Genomic DNA, 22,320 nt, shown 5'->3' on the forward strand with positions numbered 1-22,320 from the left:
TCTTAACTTCCTCATTGCCATATAACATGCCCATAAGTTTGGAGTCTGTCCTGGACTTCCGGGTGGCCGACTGCATGCTGCCTGGTGCTCTTCAGATACGGCCCAGCAAGGGTCCCCAGTCCTTCTCCCCCTCCTGTTTCCAGAACAGAGAGCACCGTCCCTTCCCTTTGCTGCAACAGCAAGGAAGCACAGGAGCAAGAAGGGGGCAAGACTTCTGGGAAAACGGTGACGAGCTGTCTGCTGTTGGGGAAGGAGCAGTGCTCACAAACAGCTGTGTGTGCAAGGCACTGCAGCAGGTCTGTGCAAGCCTCCCTTGGACGCTGTCCCCAAGCAATGGGGTGATGCTGGCCACCTCCAGCCAGTGGCCCAGTGTCAAGGAGGAAGCCTCAAACATGGGTCAGCAGTTCTGAAGGTGATGACCCATGCACAATGTCACTGTCAGCCCATTGTGATGCATGCGGAGAGCTGACGGGAAGCGATGACCTACTGAGGAGGCCACTGCCAGTGACTGTGTCTGCCTCGTGGGCAAAGAGACATTTGTCACACATGCAGGCCCTGGGCTCACTATGCAACTGACATGGCGCGATGGGGTCATGTTTCTTCTCCCAGCTGGGCACAGCAGATGGTCCTGATGTACCGCAGACGTCACAGGGTGCAGATGATGCCTTCTGCCTGGGAGAGGAAACATTACAGCTCAGAGCTGGACAAAGCAACAGCTTTTCTCCCCAGCCTTATTTCTAGCGAATACCTCGGAACCAGCTTCCAGGCAGTCCACGGAGTGCTGCTCTTTGCGGATATTTCAGGTGGGGTGAGCAGGGAGGAGCAACCATGGATGTGAGCCATTTTGGGACTCACCATGCCCTTTGGAGCCCTGCCCCTGCCCCTAATAGCGAGTGGCCATAGTGAGTGCTGAGGTCTTCTGTTGGGGTTCCCAAAGAGGATGGGCTATCATGGGTGGTCAACCACTGCTGCAACCCATACTGAGTTGGGGCATGGGAAGGTCTGACCTAGAGGCCCCCGGGCTGGGCAACGTGGAACTGGCTGCCAGGTTCTCTGGTTCCCAGGGCATTTCCTGATTTCTGGGTGTCTCTGTTACAGATTTCACTTCTTTGACAGAGAACTGTATCCGGAAGAGTGGTTCAGAGGGAGGTACTGATGAGTTGGTGGAAGCCCTCAATCACTACCTGTGTGACATTTTGGAGGGTAAGAGCCATGCTATGGGACTGCCTGGCAGCAGGCCATAGGGCTGCTTATGGAGGGGAGAGGCTGACATCCTGGGCAGCCTAGTCCTGCCTCCTTGGAAGGGCTGGGGCTTTCTGTGGCTTGGAGGAACAGTGACAGCAGTCAGGCTCTCCTGGCAAGTCAGGACCAGTTCAGGTCCTTTCTGCTCCCCACTGTCTGCAAGGAGGCACCTGCTTTCTCAGCAGCCACCTCTGTGCTTCTGATGTGAACACGCAGCTCCGTGGTGCCTGAGGGCCCAGAGCAGGCTGAGAGCACCAAGCAAGTGCCAACACACAAGTGACCTGGGGATGCTGGCACTGACATGTGTGTGGATGTGTGTGAAAGAGAGAGAGAGAGAGACAGAGACCCTCCCAAGCCCATTTTCACAGGAGATGTCTTGACCCTTCCAAGCTGACCATGAGCACACTCTGGACACCCCTTTTGCAGCATTTGTAAAGAAAAGCAAGAGAGTCCTCAAAGAGGATGAAGGGTCTAGAGCATCTCTCCTATGAGGAAAGGCTGAGAGAGCTGTGCCTGTTTAGCCTAGGGAAGAGAAGGCTCCAGGGGAACCTTATAGTAATGTGTCTAAAACTTTAAGGGAAGGAGCAAATTGGACAGAGCCAGGCTCTTTCCAGTGGTGCCCAGTTTCAGGACCAGAGGCCATGGCATGGGCATGCATTGAAACACATGAGCTTTCCTCTGTAAGCTGGGAAACACGTTTTGACTGTGAGAGGTGACTGACTGGTTGCCCAGGGAGCTCGTGAAATCTCCCTCCTTTGGCTCTTCCAAAGCCATCTAGCCAGCATCCTGGGCAGCTGGCTCTGCACAGCCCTGCTTGAGAGCAGGGTTGGACCAGATGGACCCCAGAGGTCCCTTCCAGCCTCCACGACTCTGAAATTAGGTGGCAGCTCAAGGCCCTGCCTCTGTGCTTTCTGTGCAGGTACCAGGGCTGCAGCCACTGGGAGCCTGGGAGACAGACCAGGGTGGTGCTTTCCTAAGCTGTGCCGCATAGTGCACCATTGCCTGGGTGCTCTGCTCTGGGCACAGGAGCTTCCTCTGTGGGTTATGGAAGAAGGTGTCCACATGACTCTTCCTTTCTTTCTGTCTGTCCACAGACATGCTGAGTCTCGGAGGTGATGTCTTGAAGTTTGCTGGTACGTACTTAGGATGATGATGCCCAGGGTTATGAAGCTGCAGCATGGGACTACTGTAGCGGCCATTTGCTCTGCTGTCCTTCTCCAGAGGGTCTGTGCAGCACCTTGAGCCATCTTCCTGGCCACACTCACACCACTTTGCAGTGTCCTTTCTCCAGGCTTCTCTTCCCACCCTGGGCCTGCAGTTTGGCTTTGGCAAGGGTGGTGGCTTCCTTCCCTCTGCCTCAGCTTGTAGGGCTCTGTGCTGGGGGTGAGGGCAGAGGCAGCACTGAGAGGAGGAGACCTACTAGAAGGTGCAGCCAAAGGTGTGTGTTGGGGTGGTGGTGAGGGACAGTGGGGCCCTGGTGGCAGCATGGCTCAGGCTGTCAGGCTGTGAGAGGAGGAGTCCCAGAGAGTACAGAGGTCCTCCAGGCCTACGCCCTCCCACAAGTCCATCTTTTTCAGCACATCAGCTGGTTTCTGCTGTCTCTGCCATGGAGCATAGGTCAGGGAGAGTCAGGTCTCAGCAGAGCCCTGACCTTCCCTTGCTTTCCCCAGGGGATGCTGTGCTGCTGCTATGGAGAACAGGACCCAGTGACATGGCCAAGACTATCAGCCTTGTAGTGCACTGTAGCTGGCAGATCCAGAAGAAGTACCGGAGGCATGACATGCATGTGGGTCAGAAATTCCGACTGAAGATAGGTACAAGCACTGTGCCAGAAACAGATCTGTGGCACTTTCCTATGCCACAGGGTGCTTCACACTGGCAGGGAATGTGGGGATCCCTACTGGGTCTAGTGCCAAAGGAAAGCATCTCCTGTAAGCATTCAGGGGGCCACCTGTATTTGGAGACCAGGACCACTGGGTCTGCGTGCATTCGCAGTTAGAATTAAATCTGGCAAGAGATGTGAAAGATAACAGGAAAGGCTTCTATAGGTATGTAGCAAATAAAAAGACAGACTAGGGACAACGCGGGCCCTCTCCGGAAGCTATCGGGAGAACTGGCTACCCTGGATTTAGGCTGAGGTTCTCAATGACTTCTTTGCCTCACTCTTCACTGGCAAATGCTCTGAGCACACTGCACAAGTCTTGGAAGGCAGATGCAGGGACTGTGAGAATGAAGACCTTAGGCCCACTGTAAGAGAGGATCAGATTCAAGATCATCTTAAGAACCTGAATGTGCACAAGTCCATGGGACTTGATGAAATCCATCCGCGGGTCCTGAAGGAGCTGGCAAATGAAGTCGCTAAACCACTGTCCATCACATTTGAAAAATCCTGGCAGTCAGATGAAGTTCCCAATGACTGGAAAAAGGGAAATATAACCCCCATTTTCAAGCAGGAGGAAATAGAAGACCCGGGGAACTACAGACCAGTCAGTCTCACCTCTGTGCCTGGCAAAATCTTGGAGCAGATTCTCCTGAAAAGCATGCTAAGGCACATGAAAAACAACGAGGTGGTTGGTGACAGCCAACATGGCTTCACTAAGGGGAAATCCTGCCTGACCAATTTGGTGGCCGTCTATGATGGGGCTATGGAACTGATGGATAGGGGCAAAGCAGTTGATGTCATCTACCTGGACTTGTGCAGAGCATTTGACACTGTCCCGCATGACATCCTTGTATCTAAATCAGAGAGACATCAATTTGATGGAAGGATCACTCAGCGGATAAAGAACTGGCTGGATGGCCACATGCAAAGAGTTGTGGTAAACAGCTCAATGTCCACTTGCAGACCAGGAACGAGTGGTGTCCCTCAGGGATCGGTGTTGGGACCTGTCTTGTTCAACATCTTTGTTGGCGACATGTTGATGCACGCTCAGCAAGTTTGCTGATGACACCAAGCTGTGTGGTTCAGTTGATATGCTGGAGGGAAGGCATGCCATCCAGAGGGACCTTGACACGCTTGTGAGGTGGGCCAATGCCAACCTCATGAAGTTCAACCAAGCCAAATGCAAGGTCCTACACCTGGGTCGGGGCAATCCCAGGCACAGCTACAGGTTGGGTGGAGAAGAGATTCGGAGCAGCCCTGCGGAGAAGGACTTGGGGGTGTTGGTTGATGAGAAACTGAACATGAGCCGGCTTCAGTGTGCGCTTGCAGCCCAGAAATCAACCGTATCCTGGGCTGCATCAAAAGAAGCGTGACCAGAATGTCTGAAGGAGGTGATCCTGCCCTTCCACTCTGCTCTTGTGAGACCTCACTTGGAGTACTGTGTGCAGTTCTGGTCTTCTCAACATAAGAAGGACATGGAGCAAGTCCAGAGGAGGGCCAGAAGGATGATCAGGGGGCTGGAGCACCTCCTGTTTGAAGACAGACTGAGAAAGTTGGGGCTGTTCAGCCTGGAGAAGAGAAGCTCTGTGGAGACCTCCTAGCAGCCTTCCAGTATCTGAAAGGGGCCTACAAGGATGCTGAGGAGGGACTCTTCCTTAGGGACTGTAGCGATAGGACAAGGGGTAATGGCTTCAAACTTAAACAGGGGAAGTTCAGGTTAGATATAAGGAAAAAGTTCTTCACTGTGAGGATTGCGAGGCACTGGAATGGGTTGCCCAAGGAAGCTGTGAATGCTCCATCGCTGGCAGTGTTCAAGGCCAGGTTGGATGGAGTCTTGGGTGACATGGTTTAGTGCGAGATGTGCCTGCCCATGGCAGGGGATTGGAATTAGATGATCTTAAGGTCCTTTCCAACCCTGACTATTTTATGATTTTATGATTCTATGTATCTCAAAGGCAGAGCGCGTGTCAGGTCGAGTATTAAGGTCTTTGAGCATCTGCTTTAACCCAGATGCCTACAGGATGCCATTTTTCAGGTGGGGGCAGCTCTGCATCCTTTTCCCTGCTGGATTTCCCCATGCCTTTCAGAAAGAGCAAAGGGGAACTGCATTGCTTAAGGATGTGAGAAGGTCTTTTGCAGGCTGTAGTTTTTCTTGAGCAGACAGCTACAACCCGCCTGCATGTAAAGGGAGTAGGCGGTGATCAGGGCCTTGGTTTGCTGGGCTTCTGGGGCAGGTAAGACATCCAGCACTCTCAACACAGTGTCACTGTCCACTTGGTTTGCCTATTTCTTGATGCCCATTTCAGAGACCTGTGTCAGTATCCCCTCAAGAAGGAGAGAGAATGCCCTCCCCCTCCATAATGACCATCTCCCCACTGGGGTTCAGATTGGCTTCTGAACAGCTGAGATACTGGGGGCTGTGGAGCTCAAAATATTCCGTGGGTCAGTGCTGCTTCTCCTTCTCTCTCTCCCCAGGGATCTCTGCAGGGAACATGCACCAAGTGAGTTTTGGAGATGAGAGGCGGCAGTACTTCTGTGTAGTTGGCAAGCCCCTGGAAGATGTCTGTGAGGCCCAAAAGCTTGCGAGTGCAAGTGAAATTGTCCTCTCAGCCAGCTGCTGGAAGCTCTGTGAGAAGCACCGGCTCAGGACCAGCCATATTGCAGGCAAAACGGCTGTGAAAGTAGGTGGATGGGGCAGCATCTAGAGCCTTTCTGAGGACCTGGACCTGGACATGAAGGAGGGAGGTGTCAGAAGGCTGAAGAGCTGAACATGAAGAGAGTTGTAGCTGTGAAAATGGAGAGCAGCTGATGCTCTTGTCCTTCCATGCTAGGAGTCACCGTGGGCGGGGCTTGCTTGGTTTGAGGGGTCAGGAGGCACTGGAAGAGTTTTGGCCCCGCCAGCAGTGTCCTCTGTGGATCACGGAGCTATTGACAGCTGGGGGATGCTTGGAAGGTGCCTGCCCAGCTCCAGTGTTTCTGAGGAAGCACTGCTGTCCTGTCCAGCCGAGGAGACTTGTTCTCCCCTTTTCTGGGCAGTGACAGTGGAGGGCAGGATCTGTCTCTTGGGACTCCTGGAGAGGGCAGTGTCAGTGCTTTCCTTCTGTGTACCGTCAGGTTACGGGCATGAATCAGATGTCTCGGTCGGAATGCCAAGATATTTTAGACAAGCTCTTACAGAAAAAGAAGCGCTACATTATGGAAAAAGAATGTGAGTGCCAACTTCACCTTGTTTTGGGTTTGCCTGGAAACATGGGGCCTGGCTGCTGCAGGGCCCAGAGATGAACCACCTCTCCCTTCTTCCCCTCTCAGTTAACACTCATGCTTTTAGCCCTCTTGTGCATCAGCTGGGGTGGTTGCTGCTGCTGCCATCTCCTTCCAGGGGACAGCTCTGCCGTGAGCACCTGCAGGTGGCAACACAAGCAAACGCAGGAGACTCTCCCCTGTTGCCAGTGCTAGGCCCTGCTTTCCAACAGCTCGTAGTCCCATCCTCCCAGCAACCACCTGTGTTTCCTCTCCGCAGATGCTGTCAGGCCTGCTCTTTTCCTGAACTCTGATACTGATGTGGGGGACATCCTTAGTTACCTACCAAAATCTGCTCTCAGGAAGGTACGGCTGGGCCATTGCTGCTGGGGCTGCATTTTTGCAGGGCAGAAGAAGTGGTGCATTCAGAGATGGAATTTTCATGAGAACAAACAAACCAAAGAAAATGCATCCTGAGACGACAACGTGGGGAAACTGAGCCAAGGGGCACCGATGCTGCACCACTGTATGAGTTGTCCTCAGAGAGATGGGTGGTGGGAGGCAGACTTCTGTCTCACTTTCTTTTCTGTAGGTATGGCTCTGCATGTGCTCTGGACATGATGGCAAGATGAAGGGGAGATTCCACTGAAATCCCGACAGCTTTGCTGAGTGTCGCCACTCATGTCCATAACTGTCCCAAGATGGGGTGTTACCAGAGCACCTTTCTCACCTTTGTCATATGTGTTCTGATTCGGTATCTGCCTGCTGCAGGCTGGGCAGCGTGCCGACCATTTGCACTGATAGGAGGATCTGTCTCTTCCTCCCCTAGTACCTACTATTGCCAGGACATCAGCTCTCCCTTGATACCTGGTGTGGGCAGGAAGCCCCCGGGAGAGCAGGCTCATGAAGCCGTCATGCTCTTGTCTTCCAGCTTGATGACAGGGTGCTGCACGACTTCCTCTGTGAGCTACGGCCAGTCACCAGCCTCTTCCTCCACCTGGATTTTGATACAAAAAGCGTAGTATCTTTCCGCAGTCTCCTCAACGAAGTCAACAGCCTGATACAGGAAGTCATCTATCCTCACAAGGGCGAAGTGAACAAAGTCCTCCTGTTTGACAAAGTGAGTGTGGGGCAGAATCATCTCCCCCCAGCCCGAGAGGGTGGACAGTGAGCAAGAGGGGAAGATTTCTTCTTAGGCATCGTGGCAAGATGTGCTGCATCTGTCCTTGGCAGGGCTGCACATTCCTCTGTGTGTTTGGACTCCCTGGAGTAAAGCTGCTGCACGAGAGCATTCACGCTTTGCAGAGTGCAATTCAGATCTTCAACTCGTGTTCCAAGATCATTGCGAAAATAGGGTGAGTGTGTGATGGGGCTGAGGGAGTATGTGCTGCCTGGGCCAGCGTGAGGCACAAGAAAGTTGCTTCTATCTTACCCTTCCTTGTCCTCCCTTCATTGCCAGGAAGGAAACAGTGCCCTGAGAAGTGGCAGGCAACCCATGGGCTTATCCCCGGGCAGCCAGGCAAAATGTCTCCAAGCATGTCCTCCTAGCCACTGTGCTGGAATGAGCCCTAGTGAAGGCGAGAGGCTCCTTGGTGCCAGAAGCAGTCCCTTCTGGGTGACTGGTCTTTGAACACGGATGAGGCCCAGACACTTGATCTCACGTTGCTGTCACCACAGGCGGTGACATTGTGGCACCTTCTTCCCTCCCTCTTTTCCGGCTGGTCACAGGTCACAGCTCAGGGAATGTGGTCTCAGGAGAAGTGTCCAAAAGTTCCTGCTGTGCTCCAAGCCCTGTTCCTTGTCCTTGCCACCTGGGTCCCCTACACCCCTGAGCTTTCCGTATCCCCAAACCCCATGCTGGCAGGGCAGGATGGCCAGTGGCCCAGGCTAGTGCCGAGTGGAGATGCAGGAAGGGATGAAGCTGGGCGGGCAGGACTGCGCCTGGAGCGCTGCTGAAGCCGAACTGTTTCCCTGTGTGCCAGGAAAGTGTCTGTGTCCGTTACCACTGGGATGGCGTACTGCGGCCTCATTGGCCACCCTCTGAGGCACGAGTACACAGGTACAAGCATATGTCTGCAGTCTAGGAAACTGGCATGGGCCGTTGGAAAGAGCGAGACAGGCTGGGAGAGGGCTTGCCCAGCGGCCAGCCAGGAATGGCCCAGGCGGCACCAGTCCTGGCCTGGGGTGGAGACTGGGCTCCATGGCTGATTGTTCCCCTGGGATCTGCTTAACCCACTGTGGGGCTGTGGGTGTCGGACATAAGGCAGCTGTTGGCCTGGAAGGGCACTGTGGAGCTGGTGACACAGGTACATCACCATGTGCTCTTTCTCTTTCTCCATCTCTGGCAGTCATTGGCCAGAAGGTGAACTTGGCAGCCCGGATGATGGTGAGCTACTCTGGCCTGGTGACCTGTGATACCACGACCTATGCCAGCTCTGGGCTGCCCCCTTACTACTTCAAGTTGCTGCCGGAGAGAAAGATGAAAGGCTTCGAACATCCTATCACTGTCTATCAATATGTGGGCATCACCATGAAGAGGTGAGTGTCCTCTGAGAAGGCTGGATGAGGGGATGGTGGCATCAAGGGTGCAGCCTTGGCCAGCATACGGGAGTTCTGCAGAGAGAGCACAAGCTGCTCTCCATTCGTTGTGGATGAGATGGTCAGCAGCTGTGGTGTGGGAGGCTTTTTGCCTGTCCGCCCTGCTGTCTCCTCTTCAGCAGTGGGAGTGAAACTACAGGGATGGAGAAGGTTTTGTTTTGGTAGGCACAACCTGGCTTTCAGGCTCTGTTCAAATGGCTTTCAACTGTGCTTTCCGTGCTGTGCTTGGTCTACCACATACCCTGGTAATGCTGACCCAAGAGGGTTTTGTCCCAGCTATCTCGAGTGGGAAGCTTTGGGCCAGTCTGGTTCCCATGGATAAAGGTGGACCATCGGGACCCTCTTCCTCATGTCTTCCTTCTGAAATCTGGGCTCTTCCTCTGGGCCGGGATTCGACCTTTTTTTTGGATGGTGTTTTGAATGTTAGTCTCTGAAACTACAGGAAGACTTAAGCCAAAGGTGCCAGGTGCTTGGAATCCCAGCCCATTAGGTGACACAAGTCCTGGTTTCCAAGACACTTGGTTTTTCTTGTCCAACACAGTAAAGATATCTGCTAGCCAGCAGCACACCCTGGCTTCTTTCACATGTTTCTGGGTTTGGCCCCTGTTGATGGATTCTCAATATGTTCTCCTGTCCTGCTGTGGCTGTTGGGGTTCTTTATGCTTAAAGCTGTCCCAGCATGCCAGCTTGAACTTTGGTGTGGGGAGTATGCAGGGGATAACACGCTGCTCGAAAGAAAAGCAGGTACCTGAGGAGCACATCCAGCCCCTCCATGCCAGACTGCTTCTCGATATCCCATGGCTTCTCACCAGCTAATTGACTTGTATTTTCTTTTTCCCCTGCTTCTAGCATATTTGGCATGGCTCTTGCCATGAAAATGCCAGAGAATACCTCCTTGCTGGGTACGTGAAGAATGCCTTGCTCTTCTGAACTCCAGTTTCTTCCCCTCAGTAACTTGTATAGGGAAGGGAAAAGCTTTTGCTGGGGATAGTGTTGCCTGCAGAGACCCTAAGGAAGTGCTGGCTGTCTCAGTGCCTACTTAGCTGACATCTTTGGGCTGGAAAGCAGGATGAGGCGCTTGGTGCTCCCGGCCATGTTCCAGACCTGGTATGAAGGTTCCTTTCAACTATGGAGCTGTTCACATTCTGGGGGCTAAACTGGTCCTTTTCTTTGGGATCAGAAAAGAGATTTCCTTCTGCCAGACTGATGGAGAGTTTTGGTGGTGGGTTCTCCCCCTTGTGCTCCTCAAAGGTCCTTTCTTGGCAGCATCTGGGCGTAGACATGGAAAAGTCAGGCGACACGGATGCCTTTAACCACTCAGTGTCTTGCCGGATGTTTTGGGCCCTATCATGGGTTAACCCCGGTGAGCAAGTCAGCCCCACAGAGCTGCTCACTCCCCACAGTGGGATGGGGAAGAGAATTGGAAGGGTAAAAGTGAGCACACCGGATACAGACAGCTTAGTAGATAAAGCAGATGCTGTGCATGCATGACAGGCAAAGTCACGCATTCTTCCACTGGTTCCTGGCATCAGGCAGGTGTCCAGCCATTTCCAGGAAAGCAGGGCTTCAACACATGTATCGAGGACTTGGGAAGACAAACGCTGGAAGTGCTAATATGCCCGCTTCCTGCTCCTTTTCCCCAGCTTTTCGTGCTGAGCACAGCATCATACACTATGGAATAGGCCAGTTGGGGTCTGCTGTTGCAGATGCACCCCCTCCCAACTTCTTGTGCACCCCCAGCCTGCTTGCTGGCACAGTGGCATGAGAAATGGAAAAGGCCTCGATGCTGTGCAAGCCCTCTTCAGGAAGAACTAAAACATGGTTTTGCCATCAACACTGATGTGCTCTGTGGCTAGTTGTACAGTGAGGAGAAGATGCTCTATGTCTGTTTGGGACACAGCTGCCTGCAGCAACTCAAATCACCCTTCCAGCCTTGTGCTGGATCCCGGAGGGGAGTTGCATGGGGCTGTCTGAATCTCTGTGGGATAGGGTGGTCTGCTACCACTCTGAGGAAGGCAGAGGTGTGAAAGCTGGGACAAGCGGATTGGAAGGCAGCAGAGGTGTCGTAGGCTGGCAGATGTGGTGGTGAGGAGGGAAGCTGTGGGGGAGGGTGCCAGCAAAAGGGATAGCTCTTTGCTTTCTAGCACACCCCAGCAGCTCTTTTTCTTACTTGTCTTCACAGGTCGGAAGAAGGAGATTGACCTCTTTGTCAACTGCTTGGAAGCCTGTAACCGTTTTGGACAAAGACAAATGCTGGCATTCGAGGGCACGAGGGGTTCTGGGAAGAGCCGATTACTTAATCACTTGGCCCAGTTAGGCCGGTCAGCTGGCTGCAGGTACAGGGTTTTGCCCTGTAGCTTTGGGACACTGCCTCTTCCCACCCCTGACAGCCATGGAACACTCCAGCCCCTTGGCCAGTGCACCTGGGCCTTGGACTGAAGCCTCCTGGAAAAGTCTCATGGAGACATTCCTTAGTTATCTCCTGTGTGCTCTGCTCCTGCCCCTGTCTCTTTGGGGTGTTGGAGGTGGCTTCTTGAGCTGTGGTTTTTCTCCTTCACAAATAGAAGGAAAAAGCCCAAACTCAGTGCTTTTCATTGGATTCCAGGTTCAATAGATAGCACGGTGGCCTGTCTCAGAAGCCTTGCTTGCCCCCTACCTGTTTCCCAGAAGGAATACTGCGCCAGAAAAGCCTTCCTGTGGCCTGGGAGGCAGACTGCTAAGGTCTGGAGCCCAAAGGCAAACTCCTCACTTGCTCCATGCTCACCTCTTAGCCCTGCAAATCCCTCTGCAGTAGAGAGGTAGGGAGACATGGGCCAGAGCTGCAGAGATCAGATGGGGTCTGCACCTGGTTCTCCCAGTGGCTTGGCAGCAACTGCCTCTCTGTGCCCTTTCTCGTTCGAGGAGTGACACTCTGGGTAGCACTTTGAGGTGGAAGGCTGAAGAGTTCCCCCTAAAGGCAAATCCAGCCCTTTTCTCTTAGAAGGCTTGGGCTGTTGGGGATCTCAGTCCTTTTTGCTTTTGCATGGCAGGGTATTTGGCATGGAACTGTTAGAGGTCAATGTGAGGCAGTCCTTCTCTGCCATGCGTATTCTGATGGCCAGGGGACTAGGCCTCCAGGAGTGCAAATCGTGCAGTGCCAGGGAGCATGTGCTACAGACAAATCTCCAAGGGATAATTGAAGAGAGCAACTATTGCCTCCTGAATGACATTTTCCTTGTCAAGGTAAGAGCGAGAGGCCTCTCTGACCCTGGAGAAGGCTTTCTCCTGAGCCCTTCTGGGTCTTCAGCAGTCTTCTAAGGCTGCTTGAGTGTCTTAGCTCAGGGGTGGGAATCGCAGGGGTCACAGCACGTTTCGCATTCCTGGCCCTGGGGGCTGCCTGTATGTGGTGAGTTAATGTGCCACGCTGCATCTGTCAGTGCCTGGTGCCTTGTTCATCACCCTGGAAACAGCACTGGAGAGAGGCTGGGCCTGACCTTGTGCTGAGGTTATTGCTGTGTGAGTGGTCTGCTCCAGCCAGCCCAAGATTCCCACAGCCAGAGAACCAGCTCTTCAGCGCACCCCCAAGCCCCAGCTCTGCCAGAGCCTCTGCTTTAGGCTGTAGTTGAAGTCCGCACTGTGGCCTCTCGCACTCATGCTGGGGAGAGGGAAGGTGCTGGGGCAAGCAGAGGAGGTTCACTCTGCCATCTTGCTTGGTGGGTAGGTGTGGCGAGCCCTGGAGCCATGTTTCTCCCTGACTCTGCTTTTCCGGCTAGTTTCCCATTTCAGACAAGGTTCGCCAAATGCATGAAATGCAAAGAAAAGAGGAATTGCACTCAACTTGGGCAAAAATGCTAGAGAAGGTGAGCATTTCTCCTTTCCTCCTCCTACGTCAGAGGAGGAAAACAACCCTCCCGACTCTGGGCTCTGTGCCACAGCAGTGTGAGTGGGTGGGAGGACCTGGGTCATTGCCCTCTAGGGCTGGAGAACCTGCCATGTTCTCTCCAGAGCCCTACAAACACCCTTGTAACTTTCCTCCCTTAAAGTATTCCCTGGAGGAGAGACAATTCTGCATTCCCTTGCCCAATCTCCCTCCTTCTGCAGGGCAGATGATGTTAAGTGTGACCTGAAAGTCTCAGAAATTAGGAGTTGGGAAGCTTCCAAGCAGAGAGTTGGTTGGGGAGAGACTTGAGAGAGCATCCTCTCAAGAGGCAGAGGCTATCTCCTCCCCTGTAAGACACTTGAGAATCCACTGGATTCACCTCAGAACAACCTGTTTTTCCCAGACCATTGATAGAAATGCCATATTTATCATCGACAACGCCCATTTCATTGACCCTGCCTCCTGGAGTATCATGGGGCCCCTGCTCTGGAACATCTCCTTCTTCATGGTCATGAGCTTATGTCCAGGCTTTGCAAGAACCGACAGCTTTCACAAAACCACAGCAGACAACCTGATGTCCCATAAAATCACCTACTTTCATCTAGAGAAGCTGAAACCTTCAGCTGTGGTGCAGAAGCTCTGCCAGGACCTTGGAGTGGTCAGCATCCCCAGGGCTTTAGTGAGGTAAGTTGGAGGCAGAGGAGCTCCCTGGACACCAAGCGTGGGAGCTGCCAATTGTTTGCTGTTTCACAGGGAGGAAGGGAGGAAGACTCCCAAGCCCAAGCATGTCTGGGGTGTGAAAAGGCCTTGGTCTAAGTGGCCAGGCTGTGTGGCAGATTCCTTGGGGCAGAGGTCTGCCCTGCTGCCAGAGAGCACCTGGGCTCTCGAGGAGAGGAAAGGCAGGGCTTACAGCTCTGTGGTTTGGGCACTGTCTGCAGGTCTTTTCCCATGGCCTTCAGCAAAGGCTGGAGGTTCAGGGGGGACCAAAAACCCAAGCCAGCAGGAGGACCTCCTTTTCAGAAGCGAGGTGTAGCTGTGACAAAGATGCTGGCTCCCCTGCTATGTCTGAGTGGCTTGCTGCCCACCTCAACTGTTTTTCCTCTTAGGGTGGTGAGGCGCTGGAACAGGTTGTCCAAAGACGTCGTAAATGCTCCATCCCTGGCAGTGTTCAAGGGCAGGTTGGACAGACCCTTGGGCAACATGGTTTAGTGTGAGATGTCCCTGCCCATGGCAGGGGGTTGAAACTAGATGATCCTAAGGTTCTTTCCAACCCAACCCATTCTATGATCCTATGATCCTATGATTCCATGATTCTGCTTTTCTTGTGCTGGTCACTGCTGGATCTACTCCTGCCCAGGTTCCTGCTCCAAAGAAGCTTGGGGATCCCATATTATTGTGAGGAGCTGGTGCACTTCCTTCTTTGCAACAACATGCTTTTGTTCTGCACCAAGAGCTGGTATGAAGAAGCAGAGGACAACTGGGAGAACCTGAACAGTAAGAACCTATGCCGCTGACTAGTCAGCTGCTGTGTTGCACTCCCTGCAGCACAAACTTGCCCCATTGTTGTGCCATGGATCAGGGCAGAGAGAGATCTTGCAGCAGATCATGCAGAACTTGGCATTGCAGAGGCGTGGGCTTCTGTGTGTCTACTTGTCAGGACAGCCAAAGCAGTGGCTCACAAGTTGTGGTGGCTTGGAGGGGCCTCAGTTCTTGGGGCTAAACTGCAGGGGAAATGGTTCTGGACCACGTGTGTTCCTGAAGCATTCTTATGAGCACAGAATTTACCTTGGCCAAAAAAACCTTGGTTTGTTCTTAATTGACAACAAACCCCAGCTTGAGGTGAGGCCAGGCCCGGGAAACTTGCAATGAAAACTGTTTTGCTCTGCTTAGAGAGCATGTTCAGTGCAGGCAGATCAGTGCACCTGCACTGGGCCGTGTGAGGGGTCTTGTCCTATTTCAGGTGAGCTTGGAAACACTTGCAGGCTGCAGGTCACTTTGCGAATTGCCTCATTCCTGCTCTCTTGCTCCACCTAGCTTTTGCGGTCCAGGAGTCATTCCTCACAACAAGCTCAAGGTCCAGCACAGGGTCTGCGGCCATGATCTGCATCATAAGGCCAGGCGTGAACTTGGACAGCACCGTGCTGCCCAGTAACTTGAAAGGTGAGGGGCCGACCGCCGCTCTACTGGCTCGTGGCTGTGCTGCAGGGGCTGGAGAGAGGCTGGGCATCACTCTGTGCACAGTCACCCTCTCAGGTTGGGGGCTGTCCTGGGAAGGTGGGTCTGCTCCAACCAGGAACAGTCCTGGGGTTGTGGGCAGCCGTTTTCCCTTCCTGTGTGTGGAGCAGCTTGAGCCTGCTGGTCGCTTTCCAGCAGCAGGTAGGAGAGAAAAGATTGTTGGTGCAAGACTAAAATGACTCCCTTTTCTCACAGAAATAAATCTTTTGCTGGGACAAAAATTTGACTTGGCATGTAATAATAATTAAAAAAAAAATCCACATTTTTGTTTTGTTGTGGTGTTTGGTTTGGTTTGGTTTTTCCTGCGGATTTTCATGGAAATTCCTCTGTAGCCAGGGGAACTGTCAATGAGTGTCAAGTGTCCCTCCTGTCTAGCAGTAGCCATTTGTATGAACCTTGAAGAAGCATCATGCCAAGGCATTCCTGCTATTAAGTTGTTTTGTCCAAAGAAACCCAACAAGAAAACTCAAAGAAAGGAATAGTGAGGTCTGGCCGAGTTGAGACAACCATTCTGTGGAGCTCGGAGTTCACCCCTGAGGTGGGGAAAGTTCTCTGGTCCCTGCTTGCACTGCTGGCAAAAACCTACTACAGATTTGGTAGGGCATATCGTGGGATGCATGTACCTGCTGAATCCTGCCCTTCTCCTCATGGGGGAGTGTGTGTTTGAGTGTCTTGCTTTTTCCCAGGCCTTGTGGCCTGCAAACCCAGCAGGAGCAGAGCCATTGAGCAGACACCTACCCTGGGTTGCGATTGCCCAGAAGTGCCCAGTCTAGGGACAAAGCCTACCCTGCTTCATGTGTCAAAACTTTGCAGTGCCTCCAACCTCAGCATGGGGAAGAGGCAAGATTGAGATGTGTGGCTTCTCTTTGACAGAGATTGTGCTGGCTCAGCTGGACGAGATCAAGTCACTGGAGCAGACTGTTTTGAAGTTTGCAGCCATCATCGGGCTGGTGTTCACCACCCAGCTGCTGTCATACATTCTTCCCACTGGCATCAGGCACAAGATGACTATCTTGTTGGACAGCTTAGTGAGTGACAACATCCTCAAGTGGATAGACAGCACTGAGGAGCCAGATGTCCAAGATCCTAGCAAGGAGCCAGCCACCTCTCCGCAGGCAGAGATTGGTAAGTGGTAGCAGTGGGGTGGACAAGGAGCTCCCAGATGTGTCCTGGATGGACTGCTAAGGGCATGGTGTGATTCCCACCCTGCAAGGGCCGGCATGGCTGATGGGGATGGGTTGGTCAAAGCTCTTATAAGTCAATCTGAAAGCACACTAACTTTGTGCTGTAGGGAAGTTCCCACTAGCTGTTCCAAATGCCTCTGCTCCCCTGCCTCCAAGCGCTGCTTCTAGCGCAGGCATGGGAGGACATGTGGAACCCCTGACATCCTCTCCCAGCCACCTGCAGCATCCAGATCGAAGATGCCCTCCAGAATGCCCCAGGGCCTTCAGCAGGCTTTTATTGGGCTTTGATTTCCCTGTGGCACAGGGTTCCTGCTCAGGAGGCTGGGGACTGTCTTGCCAAGAGTGGGGAGAAAGTGCTGGCTGGGGCTTGCTTCAGCTGGCAGTAACATCCCCAGCTCCTGCCTGGACCAGTGCAGCTGAGGACTGCATCCCCAGGCCTGTGCTAGCACCAGCCCTTTTGCCCCATGCTGCAGGGCTTGGCATGCAACAGTGCTGCTTCGCTATCAAGGATGAGCACTGAGGCATGACTTTGACTCCCCATCTGGCCCCAGCTTGGGCTCATGCAAAGGCCCTTTGCCTTGCAGGTGTGGAGACCTCCGTCCCAAGCAAGCAGAGTGCGGGGTGTCAATTTGGTGTGCTGATGTTCCATAAGCCGCTGCTGCGGGAGGCTGCCTACGAGCTGTGGGTCCAAAAACAGCGGGTCACCCTGCACTGCAAGTGTGCTGCCTTCCTGGAGCGGCATGCACACAAATGCCAGAGATGTGGCCAAGGGGACTTTATTGTCTTCCACCGCTTCGCTGTCGCCAGCACCCAGGACAAAAGGAGCTGTGAGGACCTTGATGATGCGAATGACTCACACACCTGGAGGGCCTTGGTGCTGGCTGGAGAACAGCTGAAGAGGGAGAGGATCTACACCACTGCAGGCATGCTGTGCACCACGCTTTCTAACCTGGGCCCTCCAGGAGCCCAGGAATGGGTGCTGGGGGTCGGGTGGGAGTAGATCTGCTAGGAAGGAGCCCAGCAGGTGAGGACGACCACTGCAGACTTTCCTCAGTATGTTAGCACCCTGGCAAGGATCCTTGCAGGCCTACTGGGAGAGGGAGAGCAACTCTTATCCTGGGATACACGCGAGGAGGTGTCTAACCCCCTGTTTTCTTTCAGATATTACAGATACTCAGGAGGAGCAGCAGCAGCAGAAAGCTTTTGTGGAAGAGAATTTTGGGTGAGCAGACAAGGTTATGATTCTTTTTGAAGCCAGTGAGTTCAGGGTGTCCAGAGAAGACAAAGGAAACGCTGGCTTTTGGCTGCCAGTTGTGACTTTAGCTTAGGGAAGAAGATTTCTGTGGGGTGGGAGCTGAGAGGAGATGGCTGTGGAGATGAGAGCGCTTAAGGAAGCCTGTGGCTTGGTGTGAAAGTAATGCTGCACTGAAGCAGCCCTTGCTTTCCAGTTCCTACAGAGTAGCACTGCAAAATCTACAGGGGAAAAAGCTGCCACAGGGGCTGGGGTGGTTTGCCTGTGGGAGGTGACAGAAAGTCCAGCTTCTCCCTTCCTCCCTGCTCCCGAAGGACCTGTATGAGTCATACCTGCCTGTGGCCTCGTGCTCTGCTTTGCACAAAGGGCTTTTGATGTTGTCTCTGTGGGAAGGAAGACCACTCCAGGTGACACCCGTGTATTCTTTGCTTTCTTCTTCACATGGGCACTGTCCTCTGAGTAATGTGGCAAGGCAGTTTCTGGCAAGGAACAAACAGACAACTGAGCTGCCCAGCAAGACTGACAGGGAGGACAACAGTGCATGCTTGTGTGACTGCAAAGGCATCGTGGAGTCAGTGCTTGTGCCTTTGGTTCACCACTACATGACACTGGGCAATGCGGCCAAAGCCTTTTACTACCTTCTGGAGACTGCAGCTGCCTACCTGCATGTCTGCAACTGCTACATGGTGAGTTGCCCTGCTTGCAGTGCGTCCTGCCAGGCTCTGGGCCGGACAACTTTGCGTTGCACTAGGACATGCCTTTGCAGGGCCTTGGAAGAGAGATGTTGAGCTCTGAGCCTGACTTTTTCCTCTGGTTTGCCTCTTGTGTGGGAAGAGACACAGGGCGCTGTGCCCTTAGCATGAGGGGCATTATCAGGGAGGAGGTCTGAAGGATCAGTGGTGCCTGTGCTCTGAGCTAACATGACTGTGTTTGTGTGGGCATCACCAGGGGGAGAAACAGGCCCTCTTATGACAGATGACAGAGGCAATGGGGGATGACAAGCGTGGCCATGGGCTCTGCACTAATCATCTCACCTGCTCTCTGTGTGCTTGCACAAAGGCCCTCAGGAAGTTGAGTGAAGCGGAGATCCTAAGGAACTCTCTAAAGAATAAAGCGAATGTGATATCCCGCTTTGAAGATGCCACCTTCTTCAGCCTCAAAGGGGAGGTAAAGGAGAGGTCTGGAGGGATCTCCTGAGTGATGGAGCTAGATGCCTTCCCCAGATGCAGTGGATAGGAGAGCTCTAGCATCTCCAGATGCTGACAGATACTGGCAGTCTCTTGGGCAACTAGTCCACATCGGGATGTTTCTCTTTTTCTGTGCAGGTCTGCTGTTGTGTGGGACGCATGGAGCTGGCAAAGAAAATGATCAGCAAGGCTTTGAGCCTGCTTGGAAGGCCATTTCCCCAGACCTGCACTGGAGTCTTTGTCAGGTCTCAGGTGGAAAAGTTGCAGCGTGCCACTTATGTTGCCAGAAGAGCATCCTCCCTTCCACAGGAGGCCCAGTAAGAAACAGGACCAAGAACCCAGGGGAGAAAGAGTCATTTCCTACCTGGTCTCAAGCATCTGGGGCCAGACCTGACGAGGCTTGAGGCCACACAGAGCAGTGTACGGGTAGAACAGGGAATGGCGGAGTTCACCACTCACTCTCTCCCTGTGCAGCCCTGGGAACAAAGCATGCCTTAGGATACAAAGCAGCTTGCAGCCAGGGATGCATCTGCTGGCATGAGTTGTCTGTGGCAGCGGATTGGCGCTGGCTGGGAACAGAGAGCTGTACTGAAGAGGGGTGGGGGCTGGAGGCAGGACCAGAACATGGGGAAAGAGCAGTAAGAGGAAGAGAGGTGTGAGAATTGTAGAGTCATAGAATGGTTTGGGTTGGAACGGACCTTCAAAGGTCATCTAGTCTAACCCCCTTGCAATGAGCAGTGACGTCTTCATCTACATCAGGTTGCCCAGAACCACATCCAGCCTGGCCTTGAATGTCTCCAGGGATGGTGTGTCTACCACCTCTCTGGGCAACCTGTGCCAGTGTTTTACCACCCTCATTGTAAATAATTTTTTTCCTCACATCCAGCCTGAATCTCCCTCCTGTAGTTTAAAACCATCACCCCTCATAGTGTTGCAACAGGCCCTACTAAGAAGTCTTTCCCCATCTTTCTTATAGGCCCCTTTTTAGAACTGAAAGGCTTCAGTAAGGTCTCCCCAGTCTTGTCCAGGCTGAACAACTCCAGCTCTCTCAGCCTTTCCTCATAGGAGAGGTGCTCCATACCTCTGATCATTTTTGTGGCCCTTCTCTGGACTCTCTCCAACAGGTCCATGTCTTTCCTGTGCTGAGGACTCCAGAGCTGGACTCAGGACTGCAGGCGGAGGCTCACCAGAGCAGAGCAGAGGGCCTCCTTTGACCTGCTGGCCACACTCATTTGAATGCAGCCCAAGATTCAATTGGCCTTCTGGGCTGCAAGTGCATACTGCTGGGTCATACCCAATCTTTCAGCCACCAGTACCCCCAAATCCTTCTCCTCAGGGGCACTCTCAATCCCCTCATCCCCCAGCCTGTATTGATACCAGGGGTAATGAGGAGGCTCAGAGGATGATACCCCTTTTCCTGCTGGTTCCCGGCTTTGCTTGCCCCCCCTGGTACTGTCATGCCAACACCCTCTCGAGTGGCCAGCTTCCCGCGATGGTACTTGTTGTTTTCCCCTTTCCCCTCCGGCAGCTCACCCTCCATCAGCTCCCTTTCCTCCAAGAAGGTGTAATGGTCTTGTCTGGCACCCGTTTTCCCCCCTTGGCCCTCTCCGACTCAGCCCATAGGCTCTAGCCTGTACAGCTAGAGCCTCTGGGCCTAGCAGATTCTCTTGCGTGGCAGGAGGAAGAAGGTCGCCTGGCTGCTGCGGCAGAGCTGCTGCCTTTCCTTACTGGAGCACCTCTTCAGCCTGGAGGGCACTTCTGTTGGATGGAGGCTCTCCCGCCTGGCAGCATGCATGAAGGCCACCACAGACAGGGCAGTGGATGTCTATCAATCAGGCAGCCTGCAGGAGCTATGATACTGGCTTGGAAATGACCATATAGTTCATTACCACCATCTATCTTACATTTGGAGAAAGATGATGTTCTCCAAATATTTGTAGTACCATAAGAAGCAATACATGCAAGTGATTAAATATTAATGTGTGCCTTCACATGCAAATATTTTTTAGCCTGCAGCTGACAATTGCCTGCGTTAGAGAGACCCTGCAGGATTATGTGAGATTTCACAGTAGTATCTGAATAAATTAACTGTTGGTCTTAGAAAACATTCAATTTAGATGTCTGCAGTGCACTCAGCTATGGAAAGCCAGCAACAAACCCTGGATATTTCATAGTTGTGCATTTTAGTTAAATGTATGGAGGAATATCTGAAATGATAAAAAGATAGCAAAAGGGTGTAAAATTCAAGAGGCTAAACTAGTAATACATTAGCCTTTTAAAGAGTAGAGATTCTCCCATCTGTCCTGGGGAGCTAGCTGGGGACATTTGAAGCATGCTGTTAAGCAGATTTAGTCAGGAAGAGTAAATGGAGTATTTGGGGCTGCTTGGGTTGCTCACAAAACAGTTACTGATACTTTCCTCAGGATATGAACAAACTTCAAAAAGAGAATATCAGACTTTTTCCTGATTCAGGCACCCTCGCTTTCAGACCTAGGACTTTAGCCCATTACAGCAGTGCAAGCTAGGTTCCTGGACTGGTTCCTGTCTAGGACAACATGTCTGGTTCGCATCCCAGCTTTTATTACAAATCAGTGTTTGAGGAAGTGCAGTGGTTTGATTAAACCAAGAAGTGGCACTGTTTGAATGCAATGGAAGTCAAGTCTGCTGTGCAGCTCCTGTAAAGGCAAATTCACAAACAGATGGATAATCTGATGGGGCAGTGGGATGGAGTGCATGTCCTAATCACCAAGGCAGTGAGTTACCTGTAAGTGTCACTACATGAACTCCGAACCAGAATGCTCTGGAGGTGTCACTTTGGTTCAAGCTTTAGCAGAAGGCTTGTAATGGCAGAAAGAAAGAATCACTGGTTTCTTCCACTTCTTGCCCCTGAGACTCTCTCCCAGAGCACATATCATTTAGAAGGCTCTTTCCTGCAGTGACTTTGAAAGGCTTTTCCTCTTTCAGAAACTACCGCGATGGCATATGAATATTCCACGTTTTTCTTTTAAGGCCTCAGATCTTCTGGAAAGCGTTTTCCTCTTTGCAAAAGGCTTAGAACTGTCAGGAATGCTCATGAGGGACCAACACCTGTAAAACTAAAGATGTGCCTCATGTTTTGCATGGAGATCTGGTGGTGCTGTCCAGTGCTATTACATGTGACATGCAACATAGCACTGCAATACCTGTAAGGCATCAGACACTGACTTAGATGTTGTCTGAAAGGGAGAGAAGAGATTCTGCTTCAGCCCCAGGGTATGTTTATTTCACAGTTTCTCTTTCTGTGGACGACTGAGAAGAGCCTTAGTAGTCCCCAGCCTCACACCAGTCACTTCCATGGTCATGTCTATCCACTTCCTCTTTGATTTCTCAATGTAGTGTGATGATAAACAGCCAATATGTACCTGGTGGAGGGAAGGCACCAGTAGGTTGGCCATAGCAGGGCAGTGATAATCTCCCCGTACTGGGCACTGGTGAAGCTGCACCTTGAATCCTGTATTCAGTTCTCATTGTCCCTCACGACAAGAGAGACATTGAGGTGCTGGAGCACTTCCAGAGAAGGCAATGGAGCTGGTGAAGGGCCTGGAGCACAAGTCTGATGAGGAACGGCTGAGGGAACTGGGGGTGTTTAGTGTGGAGAAAAG

General features: G+C 52.6%; 1 protein-coding gene across 1 annotated transcript; it reads left to right on the top strand.

The window, feature by feature from the left end:
• The first annotated feature begins 577 nt into the window (after nucleotides 1-577).
• Nucleotides 578-20,535, top strand: ADCY10 (adenylate cyclase 10). Its single transcript, XM_030512734.1, has 24 exons — nucleotides 578-803; nucleotides 1,099-1,203; nucleotides 2,337-2,375; nucleotides 5,600-5,805; nucleotides 6,239-6,332; nucleotides 6,645-6,730; nucleotides 7,296-7,484; nucleotides 7,598-7,719; nucleotides 8,347-8,423; nucleotides 8,713-8,902; nucleotides 9,812-9,864; nucleotides 11,145-11,298; nucleotides 11,992-12,184; nucleotides 12,715-12,801; nucleotides 13,225-13,505; nucleotides 14,179-14,315; nucleotides 14,856-14,981; nucleotides 15,930-16,181; nucleotides 16,825-17,067; nucleotides 17,402-17,462; nucleotides 17,980-18,178; nucleotides 18,552-18,659; nucleotides 18,818-18,996; nucleotides 20,358-20,535. Exons 1-24 carry the CDS (start codon nucleotides 578-580, stop codon nucleotides 20,533-20,535), a joined length of 3,585 nt encoding a protein of 1,194 aa, XP_030368594.1.
• The last annotated feature ends 1,785 nt before the right edge of the window (nucleotides 20,536-22,320 follow it).

The sequence above is a fragment of the Strigops habroptila genome, chromosome Z (genome assembly GCF_004027225.2).
Source record: "Strigops habroptila isolate Jane chromosome Z, bStrHab1.2.pri, whole genome shotgun sequence".
Taxonomy (NCBI): domain Eukaryota; kingdom Metazoa; phylum Chordata; class Aves; order Psittaciformes; family Psittacidae; genus Strigops; species Strigops habroptila.